The sequence below is a fragment of the Astatotilapia calliptera genome, chromosome 1 (assembly GCF_900246225.1).
Source record: "Astatotilapia calliptera chromosome 1, fAstCal1.2, whole genome shotgun sequence".
In the NCBI taxonomy this organism is placed as follows: domain Eukaryota; kingdom Metazoa; phylum Chordata; class Actinopteri; order Cichliformes; family Cichlidae; genus Astatotilapia; species Astatotilapia calliptera.
The window spans coordinates 16,068,546-16,093,864 of NC_039302.1; the positions used below are offsets into that span (position 1 = coordinate 16,068,546).

Sequence of the window (25,319 nt, forward strand, 5' to 3'; positions counted from 1 at the left end):
AATACATACCATTAATATTAGATGTTCCACAAAGAACAACACAATGTTTAAATAAAACTTTATTTAAATATTTGGCAAAACCATTCTTTGGAGCTTTATATTCACTTCTAGCAATAAAACCAACGTGCAGTCCCTGACAAACATCGTTTCTCAAAAAAGAAACACCTTCTAATCTGTTCCTACTTAATTACTGATTCAAGATGAGAGAAAGACCAAAGTGTGTGGTGGAAAATCTGCTGCTTCATCACCAGCATGACATACATTTTGAAATCTCAGCTTTAAAGGTGTTTTACAAAATGCAGAATGTGGTTTCCTCAGAACAGTTATTCCTCACCGCCTCTGTTTCAGGTCTAAGCGGTCTAACTGCAGCTCACTACAGACTAATGCACACCTTGATGAGTTTTTAAAACCCCAGTCACAAACATCAGTGCCAATATATTTTGTGCATGTGACCTAACAGTACAGATTATTTCAGTAAAGAAAAACTCCAGTTACAAATGCTCAAGCAGCTTCACTTCTGCCATCTAAAATAACACAGATTTTCCAAAGAAATATCTGAAGCTAACCCTGAAAATGATATATTATATTTTTTAAATTAAAAAGATCACATCTACTGGAGCCATCAACACCTATGTTGGCATAAACCTGCTAAGTGCACAAAGTAAATACTGTTCAGAGGCTTTTTCTCAACTGTTAGCACTTGTATTTGTTTGTAAACCTGTTTAAAAACACTTGTTTTTATTGTCACCATTGCATAATCATATGTCTCGGCAGCAAGCACACGAGAGAATAATGGAATTCCCCAAAAATATTCATTCTGAAAGTTGCAGATTATCACACACATTAGCTAAGTGGAGACAACTGCAAATGTTCATTTGCACGAAAGTTTGCACGGACTGCAGAGTTTTTTATAAACTTTCACTGTTAGAAATATAAAGCACTAAAGAAGGGACTAAATACGCTGTACATTTCGAAGATCACACCAGCTGAGGGTTCATGTCCTCGTCTGTCTGCTTGTGGGGTGGAGGCGGCTGAGGCTCGTCTTCTCCTGTGTCTTGTTTGTCCCTCTCTGCCTCCACCCAGCTCTGTGGGAGGATCATCTTCTTGGGCCCATGGGGTGGTGGACCCAGCAAGGCTTCAATGTCATCGTAGTTCACGACTTCACGCTCAAGCAGCGCATTGGCCAACTGGAAAGACAGACCCAGCGAGTTTTTAAAGGCAATACAGAAGAATTGGCCTCACATGATTAAAACGCATAAAGAAGAAAACAACCGACCAGTGTTAGTTTGTCTCTGTTGTCCAGGAGCAGCTTCTCCGTTTGTCTGTATGCACGAGCTATCATTATCTTAGCCTCCTGCAAATACAGAAAGATGTATTCAAATTTACCAATTCACTTTTAAAACAAATGTCAATGATTTGCAACTGCTTTTAAGATTACATTTGAATGAATACAAATAACATTAAAACTGAGAAATATTATGATTATAAAAAAAATATTATTTTTAATAGGATGCTTGTAGCAAAGCGTCCAAATTTTCAGAAAATGTCCCGTACATACTCTAACAGCTGCAAGAGCTACAAATGTATACTTTAGCATAATAATATTAGCTTATTACTTCAACATTCACAGTGCTAATCTGAGAACAGAGGACTAATCCGATTTTTGAACCCACATGGTCCATCTGCTGCTGCAGGCCCTGGCTGAAAGGACGGCGCCCAATGGCACCTTGCTCTTCTGTTTCTGGGAACGAGACCTGCCCGACACTGTCGCACATGCCGTACTGCTTCACCATGGAGTAGGCCACACGCGTCACCTTGCGCAAGTCATCTTGAGCTCCTGGGGACACAGAAAAAAAGACGCTTAATGTTTAAATTTAATTAAAGCCCACTCCCACATCTTTCAGGTTTAACCAAACTTGCCAAAAGGGAGAATATTTATTTGGCTGCCCAGCAATTAGATATTTGACTGATAATAGAAAATGTATTTAAAGTAAGCAGTATGACCAAAAAAAAAAGAGAAGTGTTCACTGGTAGGTTGTGATTACAGGAAATAGAAACCATAAACATGGGTGTAAATCATCAGTCATGTTAATGTAACAATTTGCTCTCTGACCTTGGATCCTGGCTTTCTTCTGTGTGTTAGTTTGTCACAGTTGGAGACTAATCACACTAAACACCAATAGCAACATTTCCCCCTGATGATAACAGTCTACTCCAGGAGGACAATGGACCTCTCTACACCACAAAAACTGCTTGGTAAGAATATCCAGGTGTACAGGAACAACCTTGAAACACAGATCCTACAACAGAGTGCCAACCAGTTTCACCCTATGGCTACGTTCACACTGCAGGCGAAAGCGCATCAAATCTAATTTTTTTTGACCCTATGCGACCCATATGCGATCATGGTGTGACAGTGTGAACGGCACAAATCCGATATTTTCAAATCCGATCTGGGTCACTTTCGTATGTGGTACTGAATCCGATACATGTCTGATGTTTCAGAAAGCGACTGCTGTTTGATCGGTCATGTCGCATTAAATTCGTCTTTTACGTCACTGAAACAAGACAGACGCCAATTATCAGCTCCAGAGAAGACATCGCGAACGCTTCCTGGCCATCCAGTGTAGATGTCAGTGAAACTGTTGGGAAGACAACGTTGGAGAAATGTGAACATTTTATTTGTACTGTATAATCTGCAGATTCTGACAGAAATCTGCAACTACCCTTTGAAGCACCGCTCCTCTAAAACAGCAATAAGGATAATTATTAGGTTATTTACATTATTATGTGAATAACAAAATAACTTAAAGCAAAAATTGGGAAATGTAAAGTCCGAAGTCTTTATATTAAGGGCCATCAGTCAAACAATACTGTTTGGTCTGGGTCTAAACAGAGCGCGTTGTGTGTGACGTCTTCTTTTGCGCATGCGGGCCGCTTTAAGCGTTCACACTACAGCGCGTTTGCTGTCGCATTTTATTTGTAGTGTGAACGAGCAGACCAAAAAAAATCGGATTTGATCAAAAAATCGGAATTGAGCATTAAGACCTGCAGTGTGAACGTAGCCTATGATAGCTGGGTTAGCCCCCCACAAGACCCAAAAGATCCTCTAAAATTACCCTGGAGCAGACCCCACAGGACACCTGCAAAGAAGGCCTGACTGTAAGCTCCAACAGGCCAGAGCTGGTTTAGTGTCAGAAAAAGAGAACCTTAACGATATCAAGCAGGTGGTTTTAACATTGCAGCTGATTCGTGTGAAGATTAGTTGCAGGGTACCTGTAGTAACCTTGTTAAAGGTGATTGCTTCAGCAGCTCTTCCTCCTAGAGCCATACACATCCGCTCAAACAGCTGCTCCTTGGTGAAGAGATACTGGTCACGGGGTAAGATCTGGGCAAATCCTAGAGCTGCGTTTGTACGTGGAGCAATGGAAACCTGAAACACATCACATGATCTGTCAGTTTATGAAAGGTTTATAAAAAGGTGAATTGTACAGATTAAGGGTTAACCAATTGCACTGTTGCCTTTTTAGAGTATTTACATTTGTATCATAGCCTATTAAACTGTATGCTTTTCTAGATCAACATATAACCTCCACAGTCCTTGTTCATAGTTGTGTCTTGTGTGGGACATGCGGCATATCCATTTGGGTTTTTATACACAGATGTGTGAAAGTCTAATACAGCAAATGGTATAAGAGGCAGAAAAGGAGCAACTGAAGAGAGACCCAGGATTATGAATAATCCAGGCATCTGTATAAACTGCCAAAACACTTATCAGTGGTGAAGTGGAGAAACAAGTGCTCCTCTGAAATGAAACCCTACTCTCAACACGCTCTGTGGAACACTTTGGACTTATCTGATTAAAGCTAAACATGACAATTAGATCTGGAAAGATTTACTTATATAGAATGCGTCACATTTCAAGTACCTTCATGACTGCTTCTGTGTGCTCAAGGAGCCATCCCACTAAGGCATGTCCAGACTCATGGAAGGCAATGACCCTCTGCTCCTCTTTAGACAGGATCTTACTCTTCTTTACGCTTCCTGATGACACACATTTGTCAGATTTTGCCACCGACACATGAGAAATATTTATTTCCCAGAACTTAGCGTGTGCATTATTGTACCTGCTATAACTCTCTCCACCGCATACTCAAAGTTAAAGGTATCGATGGATTTGTACCCTTCTCTGGCAGCATGCAGAGCAGCTTCGTTACAAATGTTTGCAATGTCTGCACCTGCAGAGACACCATGAGATAACAAACGTTAGAATAACACTTCAACATCAGCAGTGTTGAGATGTTTTATCCTTTTTGATTTAGAACTTCTCTTTCTTCATGGAGGCAGATAGACCAGTACTTTAGTATGCCCAAAGATGTTCATAGACTTCAGTTAGGACTAGGAATGATGCTCTTTAAATGATACCAATGCCAAGAGGGAGTCTACTTATTAAACCAATACTGATTATTTTATTGATTCCTGATTTGTTGTCTGAGCAAGCCTACACAGAAGATAAGCTAACAAGCTTGATGATTACGATTGACTGGACAGTTTTTTGGTTCTTGATCCCCATCCCTAAGGAGAACCATAAGTGTGCACGTACCACTGAAGCCTGGGGTGAGCTCTGCCAGACGCAGGGAGTAGAAATTCGCTGGCTGAGTCAGCTTCAAGATCTTCAGATGCTGCTCAAAGATCTCCTTCCTCTCCTGGAAAACAATCGAAATGAAACAAACCAATCCAAATCTCCTGCACAGCAGCAAGGTTAAGTTGTTATTAAATGCTCAGCAACAAATGACAAGGATACCCATTTGGAAGATACCCAATGATACCTGCAGTGTTGGCAGATCTATAAAGATGTGTCTGTCCAGTCTGCCTGGTCTCATTAGAGCATTATCCAAAATATCTGCTCTGTTAGTGGAAGCAAGAACAATGACATGGTCTGTTGTTCCCATGCCTGCAAAAGAAGAGGAGGTTAGTATTCTGCCTGAAAAGCGAATGGGCTGCTCTAAAACCAGATGTTTTACTCACCATCCATCTCTACTAGCAGCTGGTTGAGAGTCTGCTCCTCCTCAGTGTTGGAGAAACCTGACATGTTGGTGGAGCGCTTCTTTCCCACAGCATCGATCTCATCGATGTAGACGATGCAGGGTGCTCGAGTGCGAGCCTCCTTGAATAAACTCCTGACCCGAGCAGCACCCAGGCCTACAAACAAACACATCGCTGTACATGATCTGGTTCTGCTGGAGGTTTCCTCCTGAAAAAGGGGACTGTCGCAAAGTGCTTGTTCACAGCTGGTCATGTGATTGTTGGGATTTTTTATGTATCACTGTTACAGCGCATATACATATAAAAAATAGGGCACTCGCTCTTACAGGCTCAAGTAAATCAGATAGCTTTCACTACAGTAAAACCCAATACTATATCTATATGATGATCATAAACAACATCATCAACTCACACAGTGAATATTAGCATCATGTTGATGCTCATGCTGTGTGTCCATACCTCCAATGACCTCCACAAACTCAGAGCCAGCCATAGCCAGAAACGGCACCTGGGCTTCCGTAGCTACAGCCTTAGCAAGCAGGGTCTTCCCACATCCTGGAGGGCCAAGCAACAATGCACCCTTGGGCACCTTGGCGCCAAGCTGGAGGTATCGTTCAGGACTCTATGAAAAGGTAAAGCTAGTGCTGTGAGTATTAAGCCGCAGAGGAGGAGGTTTGAGGATTCAGTTGATCAAGGCTTTCTTAATTAAATCTCAAATATTTAATGTGCTTCACTTGTGCAAAATGAACATATTTTAACTTTTGAGTACGTTTCTTACCTTGAGGTAGTCAACAAATTCCTTTACTTCCAATTTAGCCTCATGCATGCCTGCCACATCTTTGAAGCTCACACCTTTACCCGACTTCCCATCCACGATGGTGAACTTGGCCATCTTCAGCTGATTCTGTTAGGCAAGTTGGAATGTGGAGTTAGTCCACAGAACAAACAACATAGATGTCAGTTTGCTAAAATGTGTTTCATTTACAAAAGCACTGAAGCCGCCATCTCTGCCACCCATGCCAGCAAGTCGAAAGATATACCAGAGAATCGCCACACCGATCGCAGCCATGCCCAGAGCATAGACTGCACTGAAACAAGAATAGAGGGAGGAAAAAGGCTGTTTTTAACTTGAAATTACGACAAACCTGTAGTTCAAATATTAACATTTATGACCACATTGATTGCATGCATACGCCCATAGTCTAAGAAACAATAATGAAGTTCAAATGGATTTGAAAAGAAGCGCTTCTTGGATTCAAACAACTTCTACTGGAAGTGCTGTTTGGCAGGGATACACGTAGCATAAAATATGAAAAAGAAAAAAAAAACGAAAAAAAAACTCCAAGGCATTTTCTTTTTAAAATAAAATTTAAATTTAAAATTTATTTTCACAACAAAAAACTCCCAACATGTTTCTGGCACACAGGCATTCATGAGGAGAAAATAAATAAATAAATAAATGAATACTGCTGAACTTGTGTTTTTATGAAAAGCAAAATAAGCCATAATTTTGTTTTTGTTGTCGTATCTGCTCTGTATGATTTTAGCAGTGCCTTGAATTATTTCTTAATCCTCAGAAAAGATTAGGAAGGCACCTCATAAACGATTTCTTAGAATGTCTGCTCTGATAAGAGTTGTTTTCTTACTTCCCAAAAAATCCAGTGCGCTTGTAGGACACTGGTATTCTGTCCTTGCTGTCAATATTCAGCTCCTCCTCGGCAGCTCTCAGCTTCTCCTCGAACTTGTCAATGTTGGCAACCTGCATTCTGTACATAAGCGCCAGCCTCTGCAAAGCATGAGACGTAGCAGGAAATTAGAATTAAGCATGAGGGTCTCCTGCACTACTCTGAGTGTGTTAACTGTGTGTGTGTGTGTGTGTGTGTGTGTGTGTGTGTGTGTGTGTGTGTGTGTGTGTGTGTGTGTGTGTGTGTGTGTGTGTGTGTGTGTGTGTGTGTGTGTGTGTGTGTGCAGAAAATCATGTACAACATACAGGCCTTCCGAAGATGACTGCTCCGGGATGAAGGTATATTTCCACAATGTCACTCTCGGGAACGACCTGCACACGTGACACCTCCCCCTTGGCAAGCATCTCGTTCACAAAGTCGTTCCAAGAGATGTTACCGCCACTGGTGTTAATGGAGTTCAGCAGGCTCATGATGAGCGCTATGATGAAGAGGGTTCGCAGGCGTTCCCGGTACATCTGATCCTCCTGTTCACGACGTTTCTTCTCCTCTGAAAGGTGAGGCCGAAAATAAAAAATAAAATAAAGTAAATGACGTGACAAAGAAACCAGGTGTGGTGCAGGTATTTATCAGTTGCATCAAGTAGCAAAAAAATATGCATCGCTTACCTTCATCTTCCTCTGGCGTCTTCCCCTTTGGCCCATTCTTTTTATCTTTGTTTTGATTAGACTGAGATGTACTGAAGAGATTTGTTGCCCCTGAAATCAAACAGTTTAATTTAAAGCAGCTATAAGTGAATTTTTAAACAACTTATGAAGGTAAACTAAGTATTTACCGAGTAAATTTGCCAAACCAACAGGGTTCCTGAGCAGGTTGTTCCTAATTAGCTCTTTTCTAAGTCCCACCAAGCTAGGCCCCAAAGGTCTGTGGAGAAGACTCTGTTATGGGAATATTGGAGAAAAAAGGTGGAAAGAAATCAGAATCAAAATCAAAACTAGAAAACCTAGTTAAATCAAAAGTGTGTAAATTTATTATCAACAAATGTGTTTACAACTTAAGGAAAAACAACAGACAATGTCACAATCTCAAACTGAAGACTTTCCAGAGTAGAATAAAAATAAGTTATTAAGGCATCTGTGACGGTTCTCAGTCATCCAGGTCATCATAGTCTAAGGAGAAAAGCCTCTGGACTTTTTTTAAGTTTCCTTGAAGAAACTTGAAAAATTCCAGACGCTTTTCTTTCCACGCTAGACAAGTGATTAAGGCGATCATATTTGACACTTTCAAATTTAACAAGTTAAATCATTATAATAAAACTATACCATGTATGTGAAGTAAATCTCAGTAACAACAGTGCAGAGAGATTAATATTTTCTTACATGAAGTTAGAATGACATGTGAGAAGGAAATTTGACTAGAGCCATGGATACTTCTGATTATTTTATTATTAGATATCAACCTCAGTTGATGCCAAAAAAGCTATTAGCACTGTTTTGGGAGATAAAAATTACTTATAGATCAAGTGTTGAAAAATCAATCATGTTGAGCCTTCTGCTAAAAAGATATTTCTTGGCCATTTCTTTAGGTACACCTCGTCCTCAGACCTGCCTTAATCCTTTGTGACATCGATCCAATAAGGTGCTGGACAAATTTCTCTGAGATTTTGGTCCAGATCGACATGATAGCAACACAGCTGAGTCATGGACGGATCAGGATGGATTCATGCTCTCGTGTTGTTTATGCCAAATTCTGGCCATGCCATCTGAATGTGACAGAAGAAATCAACTCAACAGACCACGCAATGTTTTTCCAATCTTCTATTGTCCAATTTTGATGAACCTGTGTGAAATTTAGACTCAGTTTTCTGTTCTTATCTGACAGGAGTGGTCTTCTGCTGCTATAGCCCATCTGCTTCAAAGTTCAGCTGCTCAGAGATGCTCTTCTGCTCAAAGCAATCTGGGAATTCTCCTCTGACCTCTCGCATCAACAAGGCATTTTAATCCAGAGAACCATAGGTCACCGGATATTTCCTCTTTTTTGGACCATTCTCGGTAAACAAGAAGAAACCCCCCTGCAGAACAGCATTTTCTGAAATACTCCTGTCTGGCATCAACAACCGTCAGTCATTTAAACCACCTTTCCTCCGAATGAAGTGGCCATCCATGGCCACTCATCCTATTAGTTACTTCACTCTTACCTGTATGAGTTTCTGTTGCTGCTGATCTGTAAGAGTCCGCTCTGACTTTGTAAGAAGCGTCTTCCTCACGTGATCACACCTAGATGGGACATTTTGAACACCGCGGCTGGATAATGGCTTGCTCTCCAATACATAACAGTTTCGCTTCAGCAGCGTCCACAATAAACCTCTGCTGTATTTGCGACAAACACCAGCACTTTGCTGCAACAACAAAGCTGACATAGTGGCTGTCGTTAGTCGAAAGCGAACATTTAACGGAGCTAATGCACCGACATAGCTGTCTCCGTCTCCTCGGAGGTTTAGAGCTCGGTTTGGAGCTCGAGCTCGTTGTTATTCAACCGCTCAGCCGGGCAAAGACGGCAGCCCTGCGGGGACCTACTTCGGCGCGAGAAACTCACAAAGACTATTTAATTTAAAAAAAAAAATCGGATTTCATTATTTAATAATCCTCGTTAGAGATACATTGTGTGTTCAGTATGTGCAGAATGCTAAATAATACAGTTAAACGCATCTCGGAAGTCGAACTTTGAACTTTAACCTTTCTTTGTCGATCTTTAAGGACCTGCAAGCTGCGCATATGTTTGCGCAGGATTTACGCAAAACAGCTTTAAAGCAGCACATTTACGACACATCAGAGAGTACAGTTACCTTTACCCCCCTCTTTATTGTTGCGAAATTAACCGCAATTTTCAAAGAATTAAAAAAAGAAAAATGTGTGTAATGTATGTAAACGGTTTAAATTAGCAAATTTACTGCTTCCCGTGAAGCCTGCAGTAAAGCGTTGTGGGTGTTTGTTTACTTGATTTTTCAGTCAAAGATGTATCACTGGTCCACCAGAGAGCGCTGTTGGTTAAGATGATTGAGCTGTTTTGGTACGGTGCGATTTAGCAAAATGAATGCATATGAAAACAGACAATGTTGGTTACGTGGGGTTAGATTGAGAGCAGGGTCCAGTTTAATAATAATAATAATAATAATAATAATAATAATAATAATACCCGGTATTATTAATGTGAATAAGCTTCAGTCAAGTAAGAAGAAAGAAGAAAGGCTTTGTGGATAATGAAAACAATGTCGTAGAAACGCAGACTGTATGGAACTGTATGTACAGGTCTGATTGAATGGCATAAAAGTGACCCAATGAGAGTTTGGAGTTTTCCTTTCGGCCAATAGGAGCATTCGTATCATCCGTTCACGTATCAGTTTAACCACGGGTCTGTCAGGTTTGTTCACCAGCACGCTCCGGTTTCTTCACAGACTCATCAGCCGAAAGCTGCACTTAGATCACGTCATTAGACATATAAAAGGCCGTGAAACATGCATATCTTAAGAATTATAATAAAAAGTTTTCCAGAGCGTTTTTCACAAGGATAATCATTTACAATTTCAAAGTATCAACCCCAAACCGCCGATAGTGTTGTTTAAATTATTTTACATTCATTAATAAATTCTTAAATACTAAAAAACATGCCAGCGAGTATGATGTATGTATAACTACTATGACTTATGATGATACAGAATTTTTTCTTGCGGGTTACCAGGCCCAATGGTATCAGGAAGGTCAGTATAGCTAAGCTAAAAAGACTTAGAGGGGATAACTACTGCTCTCGTACTAAATGAGTGGTAAATGGACTTAAACGGATTGGTTATAGAATAGCAGTGTGCATAGAGGCACACACCGAGGTCCTGTAGGTAATTATGTGAAGCTGCAGGTGTTTAATTATCACAGGGATTCCCCCCCCTCTCAATAAGTGTCGCAAAATAGCTCACATCAGGGTCAGACAACACGAACTCGCGAATGTCTGTGCGCCTGCGCGACAAAGTCTGTCTGAACTATTTTGTCATAAACAAGTGCTTCCACTTACTGATGCGAGCCAACCGGCGTAAACGTGTCTAGGAACATGTACCACGCGAGCTGGCAATGCGTTTTTATAAAGACAGAAAAACGAGTGCACCCAACGCCCGTACTCCATTTCCTTTTCGTGGTCCTCCAACTATATAATGGAGCGTTGTCTCAGGCGTTTGAAACTGTGACACATGGGCCGCCACGTTGGGGCACGTCTCAAGCTTGGACAGAAGGGTGGATAGGGTGGTTGGGCTGATCCAAAATGGCGTCGTTTTCAAAGTGCACTGCAAAGGTATCCGCCTACAGCATCGTAGCCAATCAGAGCTCGCGTTTCATCCGCGACTCGTTTCCGTGCCGAGCGTCCCCGCACACTGTATGCTAAGGCCGCTCGAAAACCGCTCGAATGGTTTGGCGGAGAGGATTAAAGCGAAACAAAAATAACATCTTTTGATGGCTTATATTTACCCAAGCTAGCCTCGAGCTACATAGGTGGACCGTTAAAGGTCCGTAGTTTTTGGAGAAGATGAAATAGCAACGCTGTAAACGAATTCTCGTGGATATTTTAGTGTTTTTTCTGTGGACGTCTGTTTGTTGGTCTACACGATTTTAACAAGCTAGCGCTAGCCTCGACTCGAATGAGCTGCGATGGTCGTCGCAAATTTATGCGGATGTCTCCGGAGCAGTGTATAGTGAACCGACGGCGACAAATGGGACCATCCAGCATCGGCGGAAAACACCACGGCGTAGACTAAACGTTAAAGATTCAGTAACTGGTTGAAATTGTGGGAATCAGACAGAGGTAGGTGTGCTTTTACTCTCCCTGCAAAGCTAACATGGCAACAACAACAAACTGACTCCTGCTGTCCCCGAGATTAACCCGTTATTATGGTGTGAATGTGCAATGTTTTCGTGCATTTACTCTTTTTAACCAGCGCTTTGACATTGTATCGCCATTGAACTACATGTACTTTTGTTTTTTTCCTCTTAAAATATTAAGAATTACTTCTCAAGTGCAGCTTTATTGAGGGGTTATCCTCTTCATCCCCCCTCCCAAGTGATCCGAGTTTGAAAGAAGGAATCCCTTCTCTTAGATACACATTGAGAAATCGTCTACACTCTGAAGCAAAATTTATTTAGTTGTGGTGAATCATTTTTTTGAGCTTGATGTGATTGTCAATGTGTTGACTCTTTAAAATTAAGTCTAAATATCTTAGTCAGCAGCCAATACTGCAAACATTGGTACCCCATGCCCACGTGTGGCATTACTAACAGAGTAGCGCTGTGCGTGTGTTTTTGAAAGGTTTTTGCAAGCAAAGGTGGTTTGATGTAAACTGTCCGCGGTCTTTAGGCTAATACTTGGCTTATTTGTATATTTATGCTTTAAGACTAAGGGGCACCTTTATATCCCAGACAATAATTAACATGACATTACTCAAGAGAGTGCACCAGTAACATCCAAATGTTGACCTATTTTCAAAAGGCACAGTAGCATTGCTCGTTTAGCTGGTGACCTAACGCAATACTGGTCTTCCAGCTTTTCCAGTTAGGTTAGCGTCTTAATTCTCTAGCTCTTATGCATTTGGATATGCTTTGGATTTGTACAACCCTGTGTGTAAACAAAGCAATGAAAGACATAGTCAAAGCTGAAACCAGTGAAGAGGATTTGTTTATGCATTGCGGGTCCACAGGCTGCCCGGATTTTATCACTACGTGCTTGCATACAGTTTGGAGCCTAACTGTATGAATGGATAACTATCTAAATTGGCAGTGTCGGTTCAGTGGAACACCCCCCTTCCCACCTCCTTTAAAAAATATGAAGGAAAGACACAACATGGTGGGGTTTGAGGAAATTGAATATGGAGGAGAAGCTTGCCACTTTGGTGCAGTACCAGTGCTGAGGAAAACACTGCAGTGCCGTTGGTGGTGTTTTATACCGAGTGTTGAAGCTTGTTGGGGCGTTCATGTTGACTACACTGCAGAGGCAGTGATGCATATCTCTGTCTCCCTTGAGCTTGCGTAGGTTCTGTTTGTCTGTGCTATAGTTAAAGCCTCAGTTCCTTTGCTGTTACAGCACAGACTGTTCATGTCCACATGAAGATGGTGATGTGCAGGATTTATGTGTGAAATTTGTGCCTTAGCAGAAATGTAAACAAATTTGGTCTCCAGTAGATCTGGGCGATAAAGATCATTGAAATACGAGCAATAGAAATCATGGACAACATGAAAAGCCAGGGACAATGCTGAACCAGTCATGTGGCTGAAATAGAGTTACGTCCACATCAGGTTAGGTTGACACACAGAGCATAGGATGTGCAGCGAGCAGCAACTCATGTGCTATTGTTTGGGCTACTGCAACTATACACACTAGCACATTAGGAGCGCTTGGCGAGATAAAATGCAAAATTACTACAGAAAACTGTTAATGAAAATCCAGTTAACAGTGTTACTGAAGTGGCACCCCAATGGACATAGACTAAGGGTCAAAAGATGAGGGTACGATTGAAAAGAAGAGTTAGAACAAACTGCCAGCTGCGTTGTTTCCACAAAGGCAGTTAACACAAGCGATTGCTTTTACCCTCTGAAGCATTGCCATCCTTCAGAGTACGCACAATACACTCCAGACTATTTCTTCCATACCATTTCTGTCATATCATGAATGCTTACTTTATTGTAAAAGACGCAATGACAGAAAGTGCAGTTGAAAATGTTGGATTTAAGTAGCTGATTCAATTAACTAACCCTAGTTAACATTTCTCTTGAGCAGCACTTTACCAGCTCTACACGGAGTGCAGAGCTGGTAAAGTGAATGTTGAATGAGTCATACTTTGCTAACATGTTGGATTTTTGGTCACGTTGCACGTAGAGCTGGGCGATATAAGCTTTTTTCATATCACGATATGTTTTTTTTCATTTCAGGCGATAACGATATCTATCACGATATAAGCCAAATAACTATATTTGTAAGATTTAAATGTGCCGTTGCTCACAAGTAAAATGTGAAATAATCAGCAGCTTGTTTTTATTTAAATATTTATTTCCCATAATAAGTTCAACAGGGTAGATGTACTTAAGGAACATGAGACTTTTTCAGATAAATAAAGGCAAATATTGCAAACTACACAAAAGGCAGCCGCTAAAGCGTTTAAGTTTCAAAATAGAACAAACGAAACAGACTAAATTGTCAATTCCACTTAGAAACAAAATATTAATTCTAAAAATAAATCTTAGTTTGTTTTACAGAAGAACAGACAAAACTGACTAACTTTTGTCAAAATCAAATAAACTGAGAACTAAAAGGAAATTCTCAATCTCTCCTTGTTGTATAGCTGAGCTTTTCAAACAGTTTTAACAGTTACTTTAGTCTGACAAAAGCCGAATGACGAATTAGCGCTTCCAGTCAGAGACTGAGGCTACGTCCACACGTACACGGGTATTTTTTAAAACGGAGATTTTCCGTTTTCGTTTTAAAAAATAATCCCGTCCACACATAAAGGCAGAAATGAAGGAAAACGCTGCTATGAACATGCCAAAGCAGCAGGTGGCGCTAGATTCCTAACCGTGCAGAAATGTTGGCCAATCAGAAGTCTAGAAGCCTCGGTGGGAAAAAGTAAACAAAGCTGGGGCATAGAAGCAGAACCGAGTCGTATGTGTGGAGGGACAGTAACTGTGTGTATATGTAAGCATTTAAACACTGCAGAGAGTAGAATTAACAGTAACAGTATTGTAGAAATTCATTTCACCGAAACAATAACGTGGCGCACAGTGTGACGCATGCACCAGTTTATTGTATTTCCAGACTTGCTTTCGGCACAATTTACAGTGCACGCTACTCTGTTTTTTGTCAGACTTGAAATAGCCGAAATACCTTCACACTACGGAACTTCTATGGCTCTTCCGTTCGACAATCTCTCCGGCATTGGAACCATCATCTGTTTTCTCTTCGGTAACCTTCAGTCACGATCGGTTGATTTCCCTAGTCGGCACACTCATTTCCTCCATTACCCGGGCTGTACGGTGGCTGGCTGCTTCCCAAACAAATACACATGTGCGGCTTGGCACTTGTGCTGTACGTAACAAGTCACACGACGTGACGCTGCGGCTGTGATTGGTTTGGCTCTGCGCTACTTAATTTGGATTGGCTGACCTTTTTTTTTTTTTTTAAGAGGACAAGAGCGGCGAGGTCTATCGCGATAGTTTAATTTCTCTATCGAGTAAAAGTTATATCGCGATACATATCGTTATCGTTCTATCGCCCAGCTCTAGTTGCACGTCTGATCCATGTATGAGCCTCACTGCCCATTTCATTGAGACACTATTGCACTTCTCGTGCCTTTAAGAAATGTATGTGTATATGTTTTTGCCTTGGAGCATAGGCAGACCATCATTCAGTGACTTTGTCAGTTTTGTGTATGTTCTCCTTTGTTTCCTTGTGAACTTTGATTTGTACATTTGATTTGTATTTGAATTTTTTGTTCAAAGATATTAGTGATAACTGCCATCCTGGTTGAATTCAGCTGAATTGCATGTCCCGTCTGGTTCCCCTTACTGATGCCTCTGTTTCTAAAATTGCTACCAAGGAAACAAGACATATACTCTCACTGTAACAGGAAGTGGAGTTTTGCTGGGCTTTGATAAGTTATGAGCCTGGATTCAGGCAGGCTGACTTCTGTGATTTTGCTCTTCTGCTGCCCAAGAGTAGTTTTCATGTCTGAAAATAATCTCAAGGGTCCCCCAAAATGTAGAAAATAATTTTGCCTGTGTGTCCATCCCCACTAATCCATTTTCATTTTAAGCCCTAGGTTGTTGCTTGTTTTCCACTAGCATTCTCATTACTGTGGCGTTTTGGGACCAATAAAATGGAGCTTTCTGCTGACCCAGTTTTAAAACTCTGGGCTTGTTTTTTGGTCTGGACAGACAGATACTTAAACTTGTGAAAAGGCCACCACAGATGAGCACCTTCCCTTCTGACAGCGATTTATCAAAGTCATCCTAGAAGCAATTCTCGCCACTCAACAGCCATCTTGTTAACAAATTTGGGCAGTTATTTTGATGCCCCTTTTTATAATTGTAGAACAAGTCTGAGCTCTTATTTTCAGTAGTCACTGGAACAAAATCAGAATGTACAGAATCCCCTGCTCATACAGATTTCAATTCACTCTAAAATAAGAATTGAAGAGCTGTTCCTTTTCCCCCCCCTCGCGTAAGATATGCATGTACTTGTATGTGTATGTTGTGATGCTGACTGTATGCAGTTTCTCAGTCAGCATCTCTGGCTAATCCCATTAGAACACTTGAACCACATGCCTTGATTCTTTCTGGTTACAGATTTAATTGATCAAGTGATAAGGGCACTCTGTTATATCTTTACGATGAGTAGATGTGGCCTCCAACACATAGCTGACACTTGTAAATCTGCTGTGCGTAACTGCAAGTTTATCAACTGGAATTGGCTCATGTGATTTCCAGCTTGGATGCTGATTGGCTCTTTTCCTGTTACAGAATTCTCCTATAGAGTCATGAACGTTTGCGTGCCATGTCTCTGATCCTGTCAATTAGGGCTGCACGATTAATTATTAGAAAATCTCGATTCATACTTATGTGCGATCTCATTTCCAAATGACAACGATAAAAATTTTTTAAAAAAGACGACGACGATGATTGTACCGCATTTTGATCCGGGACGTAATCTGCATGAAAACAAGCGCTCACTCTTCCTGCTCAACAAATGACAAGGGCGGAGCCTTATACCACGTGATACAGAAGCTGTGCCGTGTGATGCTAAAATTAGCAGGGGAAAAAACAACGGAGAGCACGTCAGGGATGACGAGAAAGTGACAGGAGAAAATCCGTCCCGGTCAACCACCCAAACATCAATAACGGGAACCTTACAGCGCTTCCCTATACACGTCGAACTCCCGCAGGCACAAAGAAATTACGGAGGCTATCACTTATCACCTGACCAAACATATGGCTCCCATCAACACTGTGCAAAACCAGGGATTTAGGAAAATGATCAACACCCTCGACAAATGCTACACTGTGCCGTCCCGCAACTATTTTTCTATTGTTGCACTACCTGCTCTATACACACAGTGTCGAGCAACGGTGGAGACAGAATTTCAAGCAGTACAACAACAAAACGTGAGACATTTGTTGTTTTTAGGTTTATTTATTGTTTTTATATTCAGTCTCAACTGTTACGAAGTTGATGTGGAGTTAATAAGTGCAATAAATATTTATACTAGAAAAGAAAATCGTGAGAGAATCGTGATCTCAATTCTAAGCCAAAAAATCGTGATTCTCATTTTATGCAAAATTGTGCAGCCCTACTGTCAATTACAAATTTAAGTTAACCGGGCGATCGTGGCTCAAGAGTTAGGAGTTCGCCTTGTAATCGGAAGGTTGCCAGTTCGAGCCCCGGCTTGGACAGTCTCGGTCGTTGTGTCCTTGGGCAAAACACTTCACCTGTTGCCTACTGGTGGTGGTCAGAGGGCCCGGTGGCGCCAGTGTCCGGCAGCCTCGCCTCTGTCAGTGCGCCTCAGGGTGGCTGTGGCTACAATGTAGCTTGCCGTCACCAGTGTGCGAATGTGTGTGTGAATGGGTGGATGACTGGATGTGTAAAGCGCTTTGGGGTCCTTAGGGACTAGTAAAGCGCTATATAAATACAGGCCATTTAAACTTAAGCCATCTCATACATACACATTTAATAGCTTTATCTTCTTGGTGTGGTTACTTTTCACATTGTTAATAATAATACTGTCACTACCATTATTTCCATTAGGCATGCACCAGTTCAACTTCTTTCTTTCCAGTATGACACTAAAACATTGGCTTAGAGCATCTGCTGATTTGAAGAGTTAAATAGTAAGCCGTGGTCTTCATTGTGGGGAACAGACTGGTAATTGATCTTTTATGTTTCACAGGGTATCAGTATAAAATGTACCAGATAAATACATCCAAGAATACATTTATTCATTTGGTATTTATTTGTAAAATAATAAATAACACAGTGACAAAAGCAAAAACAAAACCTACAGTATCTAACATTTAAGACGAGTGTGTATTTAGGATATTGTGCTTTTTATAGTTCTGTTAGTGAGTTTCTGTGAATGCACCTCGCACAATAATGTAACACAAACTTGCACAACATACTCAGGATGCATGTTGGCAGGAGAAGAGTGAAGTGAATTAATTCCATGTTATTTTATCATAATTGTAAAAACATCTTTTTTAACAAGTATCACACAAAGAGCATAATGAGTGAGAGACGCCAACAGCCTATACATCAACATCATCTTCACTTTTCAGTCATTGCAGCGCACTTGAATAGTGCGGTTATATCAAACAATGCAAACATAAAGAGTTGCTGCTGGCATACCATCTTGAAAGTGACAAAGCTTTTACCTTCCCCCATGCTAGCAGCTTATCCACCACTGCTGACAAGAATGTTGCATGAACATGAATATCTATCTCAGCTTTTTTGGTCTGGTTTTGACCAATACCTGCTCCAAATTACTACGTCCCTAGTTGCTTCGGAAGCTCATGTTGTGTTCTGACAGCACGATTGCCTTAAATTTGTGTGTTACCTGATTTATAAAAACACTCATGCACAGTGTTTGCGATTAATCGTGTGTTGTGTGTTCACGGGCAGTTTGTGTAGACAGAGATTATCTGAAACTTTGCTGAAACACTTGTCTGGACAGAGATTAGTGTCGATGCAACCTTACTCAACCTCTGAGGTGTACGGATATCGGCCAGCTGTTAAGCATGTTGTAAACCTTAGTGCTCTGTTTTTCCTCTTCAGTCTTCTGTCTCATTCAAAGATGGACTACCTTTGTTTTGTTTTGTTTTTTGTTGTTTTTTGTTAATGATGAAAAGCTGGTATGAAGGTGAACAAGTCGATGTATTATGCACAAACAACAGAATGGCAAGGAAGAGAACAAGACCTGCTTGATTGCTCTGTTTGGCTGGCTTGACAGTAGCTGTTGCACAGGACAGACAACCAGGCTATTATTGTTAGCAAATCAAGTGATAACCCGTCAGAAGTACAGAATAATGAATTATGCTTAGTTATCAAGAAAACTCAAGCTAAGTAAAGGTAAAATGCAGCGACAGTTGTTCAGTAGCCCTTATGCTTAAAAATATGACTGAGTACTAATAACTATTCAGCAACATGCTTTACTATATTCCTTTAAATGACTGCGGTGGTTTGCAGGTTGTTATTGTGCGTGTTTACTAATTGACCCTGCAAATCTATTTAACTGCTCAATTTCAGTTTTGTCTTTTTAGAGAAGCTGTACTGAACATGTACTTATTGAAATTAATTGTGTGTGTATACCGTGCTTTTTTTTTTTTTTTTTTTTTTTTTTTTTGGGTTTTTTTTTTTTTTTTTTTTTTTTTTTGTGGGGGGGGGGGTTGTAGGGGGTTTTGTGTGTGTGTGTGTGTTGTGTTTTATTTTTATTTTTTTGAACATTTGACAAAATTTGACCTATAGTTTTGGGTAGAGTAATTATAGTACACTTTAAATTTATAGGATTATGTTGTGTACAGCAGTATAAGTTTGTGGCGCTGATTCTATTTTTTGTAGAAAGTGGTGTATGACTGTTATTTCAATAGAATATATGGCTAAATTTCACATTTGTTTATGTAAGGGGTTGTCTTAAAAAAATGTTGTGATATTTACACCGTTGCCAACATTTATGTGTGCAGCATTGAGGGGAAAAAAAGAGTGGTCGTGTGTTTTCTGCTCTCATGTGTTATATAATAATGCAATTCAAAGGTGCCTGGCGCAGTGTTGCAGTACTCTTTGCAGATCCATCTTTAGCTGAAATGGAAGGATAAAACAGTTGTGTTGGTCGTAAGAGAGAAAAGAAGCCTTTAGCTGCAACTCGAGCACTCACTCTGCCTGCCTTCTGTCAATGCAGCGTCTCCCCTCCCCCTCTTGTACTGAGAGTGTGGTCCTTTTAGGTAAACAAGCATGGCTACTCCTATTTCTTGCATCTGCCTGTCTGCCCCCCCCCTTTCTTCATGTTTAGTTTTTTTCTCTTCCTCCCTGTTTGAGTTGTGTAAATCTTTTATAGCTGCTCTGTTCTAACAGTACAATCTCAGTGGATACTCAAATGGCATCGGAAGCCCTTTGAAATTCAGTCTAGTCCTTTGCCCCCTCCTCTGTCCTCGAAGCGAAATGGAACAAAATGGCGGGCCCCAATGCTGCTGTTTCCCTCAGGGACTGTAGAGCCTCGTTTCAGGTTTTAGAAGGTCCTGATGGTTGATGGAGTCTTTAACTCGTGTTAGATTCTGCTTACTTGCTAGCCTTCCGCTGCAGCACTTTTGATAATATTTTCTCTTCCCTGAGTCTCTGCACATCAAAGGGGAAAGGTTTTCTACTCTGGCATGCTACTACTTCTCCAGAAATGTTTTTTTTTCCCCCCACAGACTTGGCTTTTGATCTTTCTGATCGAAGCTTGAAAATGGAATATTTTTCACTCTTATTTTCCAGGGAAACCTATTGATATGCTAAATTATAATTTTTAGACATGCAGAAAATGTCAAAACTTTTATCACTCCAGGGTTCGATTTATTTAGAGGTCATAAATGCCGTATGGCGTGAGCTGACCTATGCCCTTGGATAGTTTGCCTTCTAGCTAAGATATCTGTAGGTGCGTAGGCCAATGTTTAGTCACACTTTTAGTTCCATTCTGATTGACTCCAAAGAGGCTCAGGTACAAAGTAAACCTAATGTTTGTACGAGCATGTCTTCATAGTTTCATTTTTATGTTTTTCTAGATATGCTACTGTTCACATTCTTCATATGACTCCATGTGTGTCTTAAGGAATAATTAATAGTTGAAAGTCTTGGCTATAAAAAGCTTCATCTCATTTGTCCATTCAAACTGAAAGTGTCTGAATTGGTAACACTATTAGGCAAATGGCTGCATTCTTCAATCTGGGCAGGCATGAATTAGGGGTGTTGTAAATCTGGAGACAACAGTTGGTGTTTGAGTGTACGGATGAGCAGTAGACTGCATGGAATGATGTATTATCCATATGTGGGGTTGGAAATGTCCTGAGGTTAGTCGGCCAGGTCTCTAAGCTAATGGCGCAGACAGTCTGTGTGATGCGTCCCTCTGGGCACCGCTGTCCTGGTCTGTTCAGATTGTCTCTGACACATGGGGAAAAGACATGACAGGGTGCTTATCTGATCTCTCACCTTCTATGTTTCTCCCTTCTAATTTACAGATTATTTTAAATGGCTTTTCCATGTCCTTCCAGAGCTTAAATGATGCATTTGTGGTTTTAAACCCTCTGAAAAGCTGTGTTTTCTCAGTCAGAGGCTTTTGTGAATGCCATTAGCTCTTTAAATGGCTTTTGTGTAAATCACTGTTTTAAAGATGATTTGTCAGAGCCGTTGGTGCTGCCTGTAATGTGGTTCTTCTGTACAGATGTACACTTGGAAGTTGGTGGCTTCTGCATAGACAAGCCAGTGTGGTCATAGCAAATTGGCAGGCATGCAGCCGTCTGCACGAAGCCTAATGTGGACCTTCTCAAGAGTTATGTTACCCAGACCAAAGTGGAACCTTTCATACTTAGAAACGTATAATACACCACTGTACTGCTGAGCTTGCAATATACCAGTGTAAGCACAGTGGAACAGAGAAGAGGAGAGAAACTATTTGGATTTGCTGTGCAAATTCCCATCAGTGTTCAAAGTTGTGTTGACAGCCTTCTCTTTCTACATGACATATTAATAGAAGAATCATGCCACACTGATTGTAAGCACTCTATATGAAAGACATTTTGGGTCTGTTCCTTTCTGTTCTCTGCAGTGATCTTGTTTTTTGTCTGTTACTTACCTTTGTCATCTTCTGATAAAATAAAATATGTTTTGGTTTTATTGCCGAGTTGAGAAATGGTTTCATTCTGACAACAATTATGCTCAGAGGCCCACAGCTATATCAGCTTTCTGCTGTCCTGTAGTGCCCTCTTTATTTTGGGACTAAGCTATAAGCTTAGACTTGGGTAAGGGGGTTAGGACAATGTGCTGAGTGGGGGAGGGTAGAGTGGGGTGGCCTGGCTGAATCTCAATCACAGAGACCCTTTCGCAGGAGCAGTGCTGGCCTTTTGATGGGCCAGCTGCAGCCATTCATGCGCCCATTTACATTGAAATGCAACAACAGGAAGGGGGGAGGGGATGGCTGCAGGGAGATGGGCCTCTGCGGCTGTGCCGGTGGGATGTGAATGAAAAGTAAAGGCAAACCTAAATACCAGAGAGACAAGATCTGCTCGTATACATGCATCCATTATCCCCCGCCCCTACCCCCAATGCTGCGGGGTAGTATATGTAACACAAAGGGTCTGAGCACCCTTTTTGACTAGTACAAGCATTTTCACAACTCTGCTGTTTTCTGTCTTTACAATCAGCCTGGTTTCTATAAAGAGCTTGTGATTCTCGACACTGTCCATGTTACATGTTACTCTTCTCTTCACCTATTGTTAATGTTGTTGTACTTTGCCTTCTTCATGTTTTGTTTTGGGGTTTTTTTTGGTAATTGCCTTCAGTTGTGTGACATACTTTGTCAAAGCTTATTTATGGATCCTGTATGGGCCATGAAGTTTCAAGTTCTTGTTTCTGGCTTGCTGTAATGGAGGTCATTGCTCTATTGGTAGAAGAGGCCTGGTCCATTATTCATTAGGGGCTTCAGACATAAACTGTAGTTCAGACAAATGAGGCCACTGTGTCAACACTGTGTCAGTTCCTCTAGCTTTCCAGGATAACTTGGATGTCCTCGTAGTTGTGCATGTGACACTGTTGAAGGATATTGGGGGAATGTGTTAAAGCCATGCTTAGACTGGCCGTAGCATTGCATCAAAAACTGCAGGCTTTTCAGTCTGAAGCATGAAAAAAACACAGATGAAAGCCTGAACTCTTTCTCACAGCGCACTGTAACATCCTCTAATAAATATACATCATTGGTCTTTCATATATGTTTAACTGCACATTTATTGGGGAGAGACCTACTCACGATTATTCAAATGAATAAATTATATGCATTTGTACAATGGTTCTGTTATTTACAAAAGAGTTACTTATCCCTATTTAAGGTACTCTGCTAATTTTACACCCGAGACCAAATTTAGAACATTTTGTGGACATTTCCTGTTCGGTAAAACCTTTATTGTGACTTTGTTGAACTGGTACATGAAGGCTGTTAGTGAAGCTCTTAACAGTTAACAGCTAGGACAAGTGAGAAGAGGTCACGTGTACGGGACAGTACATAAACTACATATGTCTGGAGCTTATCATGAAAGTTTGGGGAGGTAGAACGATAACACAACTTTGTCACTTTCTGTTTTGTGCAATCTCACATAACCACATTTCTATTGTCCACGTGTTTGCAGCTGAAGGTGCACCCACAGGGTTTGTAAACCATACATGACACACAGGCTGGCGAGAAGGAAAAAGGACAAAGCTGCTGCTGTAGACAAAGTCACTTTTTATGATGACTTAATTCTAAAATATACCAGAAATACAAGTTATTTTTGTCAGTATTGACATTCACAAGGAGGCAGTTCCTCCATAGAGGGAAATTTTTTTGTTGAGGTTTGTTGGTTTGTCTCTGTTACTTTCTGGATAAATGGAAAAGCTAGCAGACCCATTGATATGTAACCTAGTGTAGAGGTTAAACATGAGAAATAAAAGAACCCCATTAAACCGTGGTAAGGATCCAGATTACTTTCATTATAATTAGGACATAATGTGCTGGGCAGACATAGCCATTTTTTTTTTAAATGTTTGACAAAGGCCTTTTGTCCTTGATTAATTATTTGGTCTGTAGGACAGATTTAGGGTGACTGTAGGTGGTTCAAAACTGCTTCCATTTGAAAATGATTGAGGCTGCTGCGCACCGCTCTTCAAGTGCTGCAGAATATATTTTAATCCTTCCTGAGATCTGTATGTTGAGACCACCCAGTCTCACAGGAACATTTCTCTCAACCTCATGGCTTCATTCTTAGCCTGACATATGCCATAAACTCTAGATATCTAGACAACCTTTCCAGAGTATTTTAGTCAAACACAGTCCACTCAAGTTGTAGAAGTATCTCAAGTCCTATTTGCAAAAGTAGGATGCACCGTAATGGTCACAACAAAGAGCAAATTTTAATCCACGTGATATAGTTGCTTATGTACTGAGTTTCATTTAACATAAACTCAAATTCCCCCAAATCCCATTTCTCTGTTATCAGCCAATCCTGACATTAATGCCCTGCAGTTTGGCCAAAAAACTGAAACTGTTGCTCATTCTCCAGTAGTGAATTAAGTAGCAAGGGGTTTTCCTGCCTTAAAATGTCCCTTTGGGGGGAAGGGGTGACTGGTTACTGTAGTTAATATGATTGCCTATTATGCTGCAGACACAGAGCACAAAAATATTATGGAACATATATTTGTAACCTGATTGACATAAAGCTGTGCACTTTTAGGGGGTTTACATTTTTAACATATTCTAAACAAAAGTCAATTATACTGAAGTACATAACAAATCTGATTCATTTTTTTTATTTCAACATTTTAAGTGTAGAGGGAATTATCTTTTGGGGCTAACAAAAAAAATTCCCTGAAACCAGTAGCTAATGTGTTTAACCCAGCTGTCATCAAGCAATGGAAAATCACATCATCTCAGTCAGCCTGCAACAGGGACTTTCCCTGCTGAATATGTGGCAGCTCAGAGCAGTTTCTTAAAGCTACAGGCTAACATGTGTTTGGCTCTCAGACTGGGCTTGTACGTCCGCATTGTATTTCTGTGTCACACACTGTGATACTTCATAGATGTTTGTTTTTTGCCCAAAAAGGAAGCAGTCTAAATGAGAAGTGGAAAACAGGAGAACAGGAAATGTATAAGGCATTTGAAGTTGGTCTGGAGCAGCCATTAATCTTTCCAGCATTCGCTGTGTTTGTCTTCCAAAGCCTGAAACAGTCGCAGATCTGTGATTGGATGACTGCAGTTAACCAGAGACTGATCCTTTTTTTTTTTTTTTTATGCTAAAACCTTCTGTCCTATAAATATACTACCTTGCGTGTGTGTGTGTGTGTGTGTGTGTGTGTGTGTGTGTGTGTGTGTGTGTGTGTGTGTGTGTGTGTGTGTGTGTGTGTGTGTGTGTGTGTGTGTGTGTGTGTGTGTGTGTGTGTGTGTGTGAGAGAGAGTGAGAGACTGTGTCACTCATACTCCCTGCATTGAATCTTTTTATAGAAACGGCAGCTAGCAGTGTAATCTCTGGTGTGGATGTAGGGCAGTCTTTTATTCCTCCTCATTACTTATGCAAAGCCAGTTTTCACCCACAATCAGAGCTTAGTCTGTTTTGAATGTACAGTTTTTTTTTTTTTTACAGAAAGGTGTTGGAGGAGGACCACATTAGTGCTTTAAAGTTTCAGCACTTGTACTAGAAATTGTGCATGTGTGCGATCGTGTTGCTTCTCCCTTTAATATAATTCTAAAACCTATTGCCTCATTTTCCAATGCATAATTATCTTGCAGGATTTTGTTTACATTTG

The 25,319-nt window shown here is 40.7% G+C and overlaps 2 protein-coding genes across 4 annotated transcripts in view; one reads left to right on the forward strand and one right to left on the reverse strand.

The window, feature by feature from the left end:
• Nucleotides 1-44: 44 nt before the first annotated feature.
• spg7 (SPG7 matrix AAA peptidase subunit, paraplegin) lies at nucleotides 45-9,459 on the reverse strand. The gene is made up of 17 exons (XM_026166275.1): nucleotides 8,926-9,459; nucleotides 7,564-7,666; nucleotides 7,397-7,486; nucleotides 7,037-7,278; nucleotides 6,693-6,832; nucleotides 6,032-6,134; nucleotides 5,825-5,950; nucleotides 5,506-5,668; nucleotides 5,029-5,202; nucleotides 4,830-4,954; nucleotides 4,604-4,706; nucleotides 4,128-4,238; nucleotides 3,929-4,044; nucleotides 3,277-3,433; nucleotides 1,674-1,837; nucleotides 1,277-1,354; nucleotides 45-1,187 (listed from the first exon to the last, which is right to left on the reverse strand). The coding sequence occupies exons 1-17, from the start codon at nucleotides 9,145-9,147 to the stop codon at nucleotides 978-980; spliced, it is 2,427 nt and encodes an 808-aa protein (XP_026022060.1). The 5' UTR covers nucleotides 9,148-9,459; the 3' UTR covers nucleotides 45-977.
• A 1,334-nt stretch (nucleotides 9,460-10,793) lies between these two features.
• Nucleotides 10,794-25,319, forward strand: part of ankrd11 (ankyrin repeat domain 11) — a 116,259-nt gene continuing 101,733 nt past the window's right edge. For all 3 annotated transcript variants that reach the window (XM_026166284.1, XM_026166297.1, XM_026166291.1), the window contains exon 1: nucleotides 10,794-11,570. The gene's annotated coding sequence lies outside the window, so the exon portion shown is untranslated. The remainder of the gene's footprint in view (nucleotides 11,571-25,319) is intronic.

Bases quoted from the DNA above. Each gene is read 5' to 3' on its own strand.
- spg7 (XM_026166275.1), bottom strand. From the start codon at position 9,147: ATGTCAGCTTTGTTGTTGCAGCAAAGTGCTGGTGTTTGTCGCAAATAC. The intron at 7,667-8,925 runs GTAAGAGTGAAG...TTCCCATAACAG, and splicing joins AGCAACAGAAACTCATACAG to AGTCTTCTCCACAGACCTTT. The intron at 6,833-7,036 runs GTATGTTGTACA...CATGCTTTGCAG, and splicing joins CAGTCATCTTCGGAAGGCCT to AGGCTGGCGCTTATGTACAG.